This window comes from Sinocyclocheilus rhinocerous, unplaced genomic scaffold (assembly GCF_001515625.1).
Source record: "Sinocyclocheilus rhinocerous isolate Xijiao unplaced genomic scaffold, SAMN03320098_v1.1 scaffold662, whole genome shotgun sequence".
Lineage (NCBI taxonomy): Eukaryota > Metazoa > Chordata > Actinopteri > Cypriniformes > Cyprinidae > Sinocyclocheilus > Sinocyclocheilus rhinocerous.
This window is the reverse complement of record NW_015639782.1, coordinates 648,713-660,717: the sequence shown is the minus strand read 5'-3', so window position 1 is coordinate 660,717 and position 12,005 is coordinate 648,713. Positions and strand designations below refer to the sequence as shown.

General features: G+C 40.1%; 2 protein-coding genes across 2 annotated transcripts in view; one reads left to right on the top strand and one right to left on the bottom strand.

Annotated features, from left to right (window-relative positions):
• The window catches only part of LOC107752041 (teneurin-2-like), a 219,766-nt gene that overhangs the window by 188,667 nt on the left and 19,094 nt on the right, over positions 1 to 12,005 (bottom strand). The window lies entirely within an intron of this gene.
• The window catches only part of LOC107752040 (uncharacterized), a 6,709-nt gene continuing 4,557 nt past the window's right edge, over positions 9,854 to 12,005 (top strand). Inside the window, exon 1 of the mRNA XM_016567890.1 lies at positions 9,854 to 11,985. Within this exon, the coding sequence (XP_016423376.1) occupies positions 9,905 to 11,985 (2,081 nt within the window). The 5' untranslated portion in view covers positions 9,854 to 9,904. The remainder of the gene's footprint in view (positions 11,986 to 12,005) is intronic.

Genomic DNA, 12,005 nt, shown 5'->3' with positions numbered 1-12,005 from the left:
TTTTTTTTTTTTTCGCTCGTGCTCTCTTCCTCTCTGCCCTCCGAAGAATTATTTAACCTGAAAACATTCATAATTCATAGAACATCAAAACACGTCTGCAAGTATGACATTTATGGAGAGTTTGTCAATATCTCTCCTCAGCCCTGGAAAACTGATGTTAAGCAGCCTTTTGACTCTGTTTAATTAAAAACGCTGATTCGGATCATTTTGCCTTGTCAGTCAACCTCCAAAGAGAAAGGAAAACTTGAAATCGCATCATATGACCCCTTTAAACGTGCTGTGACTTTTGGGGCATTGTGCAAATTAGCATACAGAGTTTTAACCCGCAGTAAAAGGCCATGTCACTGATGTTTGTTGAACGGAGAGCTGAACTTCACTTGTGGAATGACTGATATGATATTCACGCTCGACTGGAGCTCTGAGTTACTAACGGGCCTAAGTTTGCCTTGGCTCATTTTCAACGCAAGAGATGTTGCCGGTAACCTTCAGCCAATGGTGGACTACCTGACGAGTCCCGTATCTGACAGCCTGTTCGTGTGCCGCTCAATGCTTTGCAAAAAAACAAGACGCTGCCACATGACTAAAGAAGGTAGATATTCTCCATCAGTGCTGCACCAGCAGTCATGCTTATATTTACAATCTACAGTTCATTTCCTGACCCAATGTACTTGACGGCATTGACAGGAGAGTCGAACTATAGGGAATAAAAGAACTCTGGTGAGTCACAGTCAAGAAACATAGACACCCACTCTCTCTCACTCTCGTACCTCAGGCTGCAGCAGGGAAAAAGCAGCCTAAGAGCCTTTGCTGCAACATCAACATGCAACAGTCAAGAGTAAAAAAAAAACAAAAAAAAAACAGCAAGCCTCTTTATAAACACTTCTATTAGATCACCAGGCTTTCAAAAGCTTCTCCCCAAATACAGCATATACAGCTGCAGGGGTTTGTCATCTTAGGAGGAGAAGGAGGGGATGAGTGGTCCAAAACAAGATGATTAGGGACAGGGAAAGTGCAGAGAAAGCGAGAAAGTGTAGGGGGGAAATCAGAGCAGAAATATTGACTATTGTATCAACTTCTGTTTTCTCACCTAAAGGGCCAATGGGCATTTCTAGCTAGATAGTGATCAAAGCCAGGTGAGGTGTCAGTATCAGCTCCAGGAAGTCACCTTCTGCTACTTAGAACGAAGCTATGAGCTATTATTAGGTTATAATTACTTAATGTTTCTTTGTAATTAATTGTGAAATTTATTAGCAATTTCTGAATGAAAATGGTTTCTATAACAAAAGTTTGTATATACACACTTTTATACTTTTCAAAATTTGTGGTCGACAAGATTGTTTGTTTTAAATGGTGCATTTATTTGGTCAAAAATTCTGTTTGTTTTTTTCCCCAGTGCCACATGATTCATCAAAAATCAATCTAATATGCCGATTTGGTGCTCAAGAAACAGGTATTATTATTATTATTATCATCATCATCATCATCATCATCATTGTTGAAAAGAGTTGTGCTGTGTTTTTCAACACTTTAAAGGGGAAGTGCTCTTCAAGAGAGCTCTTAGGGTTACATCTTTGCCATTCTACTTCATTAACCCTTTAAATTAGTGCTAAATAATTATTCAAATCGTACAATAGGGAGAGGGAATCAAATATCCAATTTTCACTTTCTTAAAGAAAGAAAGAAAAGAGGTTAATAAGTCACACAGAGTGGTTGAGTGAACATAATGTGACACACACACACACACACACCCGACTGCATTAAAATAGATGTCATTCTGCAGGTCCTCTCCATACCCACTGCAGGTAAATTAATAAAGCTCCTCACTCTGCCTTCTGTTTGAGGAGGAACACCATTAAGACCGATCCCTTAACATGGCAATTTAAACAAGGTGTGAAATAACATGAGACTACTGGAACTTGCTGATTGCTATGACAACCCAGGTTCATTTCTGCTTCTTTGAAGATAATCCAATCATTAAATTAGCCCTCAAAGCACCTACAGGCACCATGGAGGAAATAAATGGACATGTGCAGCTGCTTACCTTAAACAATACAAACTGGGGCATGAGAAATCAGAATAATTCTCAAGCAATTTGTTTTACACTCTTAAAGGGATAGTTCACCTAAAAATGAAAGTTCTGTAATCATTTACTTGTCATGCCATTCCAAACCTGTATGACATTCTTTCTTCTGCAGAATATAGAAGAAGATATTTTTATATTGTTTTTCTTTTCTTTTCAAAGTCAATAGTCACCAAAACTGCTTGATTACCAAAATTCTTCAAAAGATCTTCTTTTGTGTTCTGCAGAAGAAAGTAAGTCATACAGGTTAGAAAAAAAAGAGGGTAAGTAAATGAAGACTTTAATAAACTTTAAAACTTTAATATTTGTGTCAAAATAACCGTTTCTCAAATCTTAGGTTCAGCCCACATTTTGTTGCCTATTTGGTTCTTCAAAAATAAAAGGTTTTGATGTCATACTATACATAATTCAAAACAACATACTAGACTATGGTTTTATTAATGCACATTCCTGATCTTATTGTGCATTAGAACACGTTATTCCAAAGAAATACAATGTTTGCCTTCACAATCTGTAATCAAAGTGAAATTACTGCATTTCTTTTTCTGCATTTCTCTTTTATCTGTAAAATAAAAATGATGCCAAAAGGCTGTGTAATCATGGTGGAACATTTATTTTTAAATGTGCATCATCAAGCTAAACTTTTTTCACAAGTCAAACTTGTAAGCCTACACTAATTGTGCGATTACATCTCCTGACATCAGTTAAAGTTGAGGGTGCCATATATCCCAGCATAACCTGAGAGTGTACTCAGCTCACTGTGGATGGAGAGAGATGATAAAAAGACTAAAAAGCAGCTCAGAGCTCAGAGTGAAGACGCTGGGGACGTGTTAGCAGCGGCAGAATAAAAAAAAAACAGACACTCACCGCTGAATGATAATGTTATAACACCAGCCTAGATAAAACCCCAACCAGAAGAGAATTAAGCAGCCATGCACCTGCAATCCACAGTCCTAATAGATATTGATGGAGTCAGTCAGTTAAACAGTGAAACAATTAGACCGCTCCCCTCGCCAGCCCTCACCCCTCGACTTCAGACAATTACAGAAGCTCTAGGATGGTTTAGCCCTTAGCAGAGTCTCCATCGCAGAGCCCATCTTTCTCAGGGTCCCAGAGCAACTACCCCTCTTGCTGAGGCTCAAACAGACAGATTGGAGCTCATTATACCTACAGTGGGGAATAGCGCCCCTGCCTGAGGGACTTCATCTTGCCTATGCAATAGATTAGGGGTCTGTTGCAAGCTAGGAACCTAAAGCATGCTTGTGCTCTTGCAACAGGGTGTGCGAGAGGACGTTCGTGTGAAGGATAACAATAGTAAATGGGGCACGCGGAACAAGAAAGGTCAGGCCATGGCTGTATAAATGTATGAGCTATGAACTCAACATGACACTGAAAGAAAAAAGGGAAAGAGAGAAGAGAAAAGGAGTTTTGTGAACGAGCAGGCAGGAGAAGCTGGGTCACGGAAGCCCACATGGAATCCGCACACTTATTTCATATTTTCTGTGCTGAATATGGTTGTGGATGAAGGTCTGAGGAATTCTGTTTGAATATGGTTAAAGGTTTTAAACAGCCCTGAGAGTGCAAAACGCTTGCTGGTAGCTGAATACATCATCTGATTATTTAAAAAATCTCATAAATGAACATGCAAGGAGGTGAAGGAGTGGTGTAGAGCTGGTACAGGAAAAAGAAAAAGATGTGAGCACTTTACCACCCAACCTACAGTGCTCTGGCAGGATTTGGTTTGTATCTTGTTGAAAAATCTAGCTGGTAGCTGGGTCAATAACAAATAAGAGTCTAAGAACAAAAGAAAATACTAGTAGTAAATACTAGTAGTTAGGGATGTAACGATTAACCGCGAGCCGGTTGAAAATCGATTAAAATATGTGATGATTCAAATCGGTTGAGATGCTAAACAAACCGCGATTCATTTAGGGGTAGGAGTTTATAAGAATCCATGTCTGTTGTCCAAGCAATAATAAAAGGACACATTTAATTTATAATTTGTCTTAAATCTCATTTTGCAAAAAAAAAAAAATCGTGAATCGAATCGTGAAATCAAAATCGTGAATCAAATCGAATCGTGAGTTGAGTGAATCGTTACATCCCTACTAGTAGTACTAGTTTACTAATAGTAAAAATATTATATATTTAATGTTAGTGATAAAAATGTGGGTCAGTAAGAATTATTATTATTATTATTATTATAATTATTATATTGATCAAAAGTGACAGTAAAGACTTTTTCATTGTTACAATTTTTTTTTTTTTTCAAATGCATGCCCTTCTTTTTAACTTCCTTTCAGCAAAGGATCCTAAAATATCTAAGCAGCACAATCTTTTTCAACATTGATAATAATATTGATAATATTATGAAATGTTTCTTGACACAGAATCATTGTATGAGAATGATAATTCAGCTTTTTGAAAATATACTGAATATTACATTTGAAAATATACTGAAATAGAAAAAAAAATTATAATAATATCTCACAATATATATACACAGTATATATGATCTCCATGGTATTTTTCCCCCCATACTATGGTTAATGGTTACTGGAAAGTGTTTGGTTCCCAACATTCTTCAAAATATAATATTTTATGTTCAATAAAAGAAAGAAGGCCCTGTCTTCCTGTTTCAGTTAAAATGACGTCAACACAGAGTAAAGCTGCGTGATTCTAAACATTTCAGGGGACCTTTAAGGGTGAGTAAATGATGACAGAATTAAAATTTTTGTGTGAACTATCCATTTAAACACTTTACAATGGTATGACCAACTGATAGTTGGTCTAGTTTGTTGCTGATCCAAGATCAGCTTGCATCAGCTTATGACTAGCTTGGATCACTTAAAATCCAGCTCAAAATCAGCTACAATGTTCCAAAATACAGCTACCAATTTAAGCTGGACTGTACAGCAAGGCCTGGCTATAAATTGTGTGGATACAAAAACATTCCGTGCACACAAACACACACACACACACACACTGACACACACACACACATCCAGGAGGAGATCAACCCTCCCCATTGCATCGTATCCCAGTGGTCTGACTGCTTTTCTCTCTGATGTTTATACTCTGGTGACCCAAAGCCCCAGAGAGAACCTGACCTCAGTCAGCACATCTAATCCTTTGGGATAAACAAAAAACACACTGCTTTATTCATAAGCCCCACACTTACACACCACACAAGTTCTTCATAATTGATGACACGGCTCGCAACACTGCCAACCTCCCCTGTAATGAGACTGTATGTCAGACCCACCTCGTTCTCTCAAAGTCAGAACAATACCACACATATTCCAGCCTGCCTGCTTCAACACCAGCAAACATGGACCCAATTTAACTTGTTTTTGCCTTAATACAGCCTCTTAAAACAACCATTTCCATTCATCTGTTAGACAACAACTCCCACCTCAAGACAGCCATCACCTTCTGAGGCAATCATGGTGCATTTTACTGAACACTTGAGAGCATAATGAGCAGAGATACATGTCAGTAAAGATACTCTTAGCTTTAAAAGCTTAGCACCGCTGTCAGGTGTCTCGTCCCTGAAGGAGGACCTCCTGTGCTGTTGTAACAATATGGACACACACCTAATGGCCTTGTTAATGCAAGGAAAGGCTTCAGTAACAACCCTCAAACACTCCAGAGAGCCGCTGTCCTTCACAGAAGTCCTTCCATATTCATACAGCTGCAAGTTCTGACTCACGCCGTGCACACTGAAAAAAGTTTTTCAAGCAGTACTTCATCCAATTAATAATTTGTCTTTCAATTAAATTTACCATTATTTGTTTTATTTTTCAAGTAATATTTTTTTAGTTCAAAACATTGATAAATATAAATATTTTTCATTAAGAGCTCAACTAAGACATATTTGTTTTGATGAATGTAAAATATCAAGGTTAGATTAACTCATATTTTTAAGTTTATATCATGACCACACCTCCTCACACTGGTGCTGCGAGTCAGTTAACGAACCCATTTTGTCACTGTGTGATTGTGTGTGAATTCAACGAGCTGTGGATGAGAAGGTGGAAACTTTGTTTTAGATAAGTTAGTTGTATGGACGTTATTTTCCGCCATTTACCTTTTTTTCGCTCTTTCTTTTCCTGTTTGTGATCGGCGAAAATTGTTGTTTGTCTAAACAACGGGACATTTCTCATCCGTTAGCTAGTTTTCTCACACGCCTGCAGCGGACAAAACCGCGCTTGAACCCCGGACCAGCAAGAACGGATGAATATACTTCTGTTCTATCTAGGTTCTTGTTTTGGAAGGAAGAAGAAATGAAAGAGATGCTTTGGAAGTGTAAGTATGGCCCTCATAACTGTGAAAAGAGAGCACAGCTAACGTTATATAAACATTACCCCCAGGATTTACAGGCCAGTCTCAGACTAAAATGCATGTTCAAGCTGTCTTAACTGAAAATATCTTGTACTGACATCTTAAAATGCACATCAGCAATTATTAATTCATAAATATTAAGTTTTTAATCAATTTTAATATTTATGAATATTATTTACATTAGTTTTTTGGCCAGTAACACAACGTAAAGCACATTAAAGTAGTAGATATATAACGAGAGAAGGCCTTGTTTTTAAATTCAGCCCTATATACCTGTAGCTAATGAGGCGTTATCTTCATGGGGTGCAGTTTGATTGACATATTCCCCATCTTTAAAGGTTCTTCTATTTATAAGTCTTCACATGGATAAGGGAAAGCAGTTAATTTGAAAGACTTCATTTGAGGCTTATTCAGGGAATCAGTTCACCACCATCCACTAAATCATCATTTTAATCAGCAAGAAGCCTTTTCAGCACACTCTGGATGGCACATCAACAAACGGCATACATGGACCTGACGAGATCCTGGCAGTTGGAAGATTGGATCCTTAACCCTTTGGGAAGCAGGAGTGCCATTGGTATGCAGAGAAATGAGGAAAACGGGAAAATGAGATGGCTTAACAAAGCACCACTATGCAGTCAGAATGAGGTTTATTTGACAGGTCACAGTGCTGTCGAGAATTCAGAGACTTCCAAGCAAAGACCCACGGGATGTTTCCCTGCTTGCTATGGGTGACATGAAAACACAGGGGTCCCTGTTCAATAGGTTTATTCAGTCCAAACAGCACACCCACATGCGCACACATGCCAAACACGTAACCGCTGATGCACGCTAGCTAGCTTTTCTCACCTCCTGCATGTCGCATGCACAGTGGGCGGAGACAAGCAGATTCAAGCAGCGGCCAATGTGAAATATTCCCCAAACACACATAGTCCTGTCAGAGCTGATGACATTCCACTGCTCTTTAATAGTGTGCCGTCTACACCGAGAGACTAATACACATATACAGAAACAAAGGCCATTCATCCAGACAGATAATCTTCTGATCCAATTGAAGGAAAAGCAATAGAAAAAGTGAGAGCATACTTTGCTCAAATGAAACACCCTCGACTTAAGCGAGTACCATGCTGTTCACTGTGGCCCCTGTTTGAAAATTAAATTGCAGCTCATCTGGGGAATGAATAAACAGACAAATTCCGAGGTTTTAAGTCTATTCAGAGATTTGCTTTTAATAAAGGTTTTACGGCATGTAGACGCTTTAATCCTACAATCACATCAATTACATACAGTAGTCCACTATGATAGGGACTGATAATGAATCACATTCATACCACACATTCGCAAACAATAACAGAGATGAATACAAATTCCTAGAAGTGAGCTATAAAAGAGCTATATTTTATGTTGTAAAAAATCTAAACCAAATATACTTACAAAATTCAATCCTCATCAGTGAATAACACATCTTTCATTTCCTGAAACCAACACCTTTCTGTTTCACAACTCTTGCTTTCTGTCTCTTTAAGTTCATCTTGTTTTGTTTTGTTTTTAACCTGAAAAGCATCAAGTAAATGTATGTCCATTTCTCATGGACATTGATTGCCATTGGTCATTTATCAAAGGCTTAACAAAAGATTAACTACCAGTCTACATTCACAGCGGTTCTGCTAATTTGCTGGTAATATGAGATCGATACAGCCAAGCTTAATGTATGCGTTTGAAAATATATAACAAGATTATGCCTACAAGGGTAAATAGATAGTTTGTGTTTCTTGGTGAAACAGCAACCAGCCGTTTTCATTTAGTAAGTTTGTCAGTTGCTTTCATTTCCTCTTTTGGTTCAGTTCTGGCTGTGTTGGGCAGGTGATCGATTACAAATTCCTTCAAGGGATATTGTTTAGATCCCACTATTAGCAAACAAGCTGCTTAACTATCTTTAATCTATGAACAGAAGAGGTTGAATGTGAAATCAATCATTTAAATCTAAAAAACAATTACATATTCCACAAAAACAACAACAACAATAATAATAATAATTTTGAATCTACAGTTTTAGAATGACTAATATTATTATGATTATCAATATTATTGTTAATCTGGAATCTATAGTTTTAGAATAACTATTATTATTATTATTATTATTATTAAGCCTTTAATTTTTTTTTTAGAAATGAACTAAACAGACGTCTTATTTCTAAGCACCTACAGTACAATCCAGTTTAGCCAGACATTAAATGTGCTGAATAAATGCTGCACCATAATTACTTAAGTAAACATGCCTCCTTTCTATGCAAATTAGGCTTAATATAGATTGCATCTCATTCATTAGTCAAATCCCCCCAATGTGTTTCAGTGGTCAGAGTTTCCAGATGGAGATCCAAGCAAATGCAGCTATAAGCCAAAGTCTTTCTCAGCGAAGATTAATGCACACAGATCCACCTGTTGAACCGCTTCTTATTCCGTACTCTTCCGATTTAAAGCCTCACAAACATGTTCGATAGTAGCTAATATCTACAACACACATCTCATGTGCACCTGACACAATCTCAGCATTTAAGTACAAGGTTGAAAGATCTTGCTTTAGTGTTTAATGATCCCCAAGATCTATAAACAAGCTTTAAACTATTGACGGTTTTAAATTTGCACTGCATTAAGTCTGAGCAGTGCGGTTCAGTCTTCCATCAATTATACAGTATTATTATTTACAGAGTCTGTCTCATTCAAGCAACTTACTGCAACTCTAAGACAACTTTTATTTAAACACAGATACTAAAGCTTGATCAACTACAGTGTGCTGAAGGAGACCTTGAGAGACTCAGCACACATCTGTAGCATTGAAATCGGTCTATGTGCACCATCATGTGAATGGACTGTAATTACACATTCTGTTTCTGTGTGGCTAAACTGTAAGATAAACTGTAACCTTGCCAAGTGACTGCAGCCCTGAAAGGTTATGCAGAATTTTCAAATACACCTGTACAGGCTAAATGACCCCATGTGCTGATGTGAATGAAGATTAATTATCATGCCAGGAAACTTTCAATCAACTGTCCCAGCCATCAAGGACATCATCTCATTCACACAGTTAACGGGCACCCGTAATGCTCCTTACTCACAGTTCCTGTATTTCACGTATACAGATGGGCTTTTACATGTTACCTCTGAGATCAGTTTGAACAAACTTAAAGACATCAGGAAATGTGCAAGGTGTTTGCAATATTTCAAACCTCCATGCTGTGATGCATTTTGAAGGGAAACAGAATATTCAGCTGAACATACTGTAGAGTGGAAACATAGAGAGTTTTTTCCATCTTATTTACCTTATTATATTATATTATATTATATTATATTATATATAATATAATACTTTCCAAAGTATTAGGTTCGAGCAGGCGTGGAGGAAGAGCGAGTGAGCAGAAGGATGTGTCCAACATCATCCAAGCCACAGCCAAAGGAGATGCTGACAGTCGACTCCAAACGATGACTACCATCATCTTCAGCTATGCCTTGGAAAGATTCGGCCGGGTAGAGAAAGGAAAAACCAAGTCTACCTTTTACACCATGAACCGTAGGGCTACAAAGATACATCATCTGCGTCAGGAGCTTCGCACCCTCAAGAAACAGTACAAGAAAGCTACTGATGAGGAGAAGCGACCATTAGCAGAGCTGCAAAATATCCTGCGGAAGAAGCTGATGATCCTACGCAGAGCAGAGTGGCACCGGAGACGGGGGAGAGAAAGAGCCAGGAAGCGAGCGGCTTTTATTGCCAATCCCTTCGGTTTTACAAAACAACTGCTCGGGGACAAGCGTAGCGGTCGGCTTGAGTGCTCAATAGAGGAAGTGAATCGCTTCCTCCAGGACACAGTGAGCGATTCCCTGAGAGAGCAAGACCTGGAGCCCAACAAAGCTCTCGTCAGCCCCGCCCCTCCAACAACAGAGTTCAACTTGAAGGGGCCAAGTCTGAAGGAGGTTGAGGAGATCATCAAGGCAGCTCGCTCAGCATCTACTCCAGGCCCCAGTGGCGTACCTTATTTGGTCTATAAGCGCTGCCCAGACCTTCTCCGGCACCTGTGGAAGATCTTGAAGGTGATTTGGCGAAGAGGAAGAGTTGCTGACCAGTGGAGGTGTGCTGAGGGAGTGTGGATTCCTAAAGAGGAGAACTCGAAAAACATCAACCAGTTTCGAACCATCTCACTATTGAGTGTTGAAGGGAAGGTGTTTTTTAGCATCGTCTCACGAAGACTGACAGAGTTTCTCCTCAAGAACAACTACATCGACCCCTCAGTGCAGAAGGGGGGGATTCCTGGAGCTCCCGGCTGCCTGGAACATACTGGTGTAGTTACACAACTCATCAGAGAGGCCCATGAGAACAGAGGCGACCTAGTTGTTTTGTGGTTGGACCTGGCGAATGCCTATGGGTCCATACCGCACAAGCTAGTCGAGCTCACTCTACACCTCCATCATGTTCCCAGTAAGATTAAGGACCTGATCCTAGATTACTACAATAATTTTAGGATGCGGGTCACTTCAGGGTCAGAAACATCAGACTGGCATCGTATTGGGAAAGGAATAATAACAGGCTGTACCATCTCTGTTATTCTTTTCGCTCTTGCCATGAACATGGTGGTCAAGTCAGCCGAGGTGGAATGTAGAGGGCCCTTAACCAAGTCAGGAGTACAACAGCCCCCTATAAGAGCCTATATGGATGACCTAACTATTACAACGATACAGGTCCCAGGGAGCAGGTGGATCTTACAAGGACTTGAGAGACTCATCACCTGGGCAAGGATGAGTTTTAAGCCCTCCAAGTCAAGGTCCATGGTGCTGAAGAAGGGGAAAGTGGTTGACAAGTTCCGTTTTTCGATCTCAGGAACTGTCATCCCAACCATCGCGGAGCAACCTGTCAAGAGTTTGGGGAAGCTTTTTGACTCTAGCCTGAAAGACTCTGCCGCCATCCAGAAGTCCAACAAAGAACTTGGAGCTTGGCTCACTAAGGTTGACAAGTCCGGTCTGCCTGGTAGATTTAAAGCCTGGATCTACCAGCATTCCATCCTGCCCCGAGTCTTGTGGCCCCTGCTGATCTATGAAGTCCCAATGACAACAGTTGAGTCCCTAGAAAGGAAGATCAGTGGCTTTCTTCGGAAGTGGCTGGGTCTTCCACGCAGTCTTACCAGCGCTGCACTGTATGGGACAAGTAACATCTTGCAGTTGCCCTTCAGTGGTCTCACAGAAGAATTTAAGGTGGTACGCACCAGAGAAGCCCTACAGTATAGGGACTCCAGGGACTGTAAGGTGTCATCAGCCGGCATCGAGGTGAGGACAGGAAGGAAATGGAAGGCTGGGAAAGCAGTGGAGGTGGCAGCGTCACGCCTGAGACAAAAGGCTCTGGTGGGCACCATGGCGACAGGCAGAGCGGGCTTGGGCTACTTTCCAAAGACCTTGGTTAGCCAGGCCCGCGGTAAGGAAAGACACCATCTACTTCAGGAAGAGGTTCGAGCAGGCGTGGAGGAAGAGCGAGTGAGCAGGGCGGGGGGACTTGATCAACCCTGGCTGGGGACTAGGTGGGAGAGTACACTGCAGC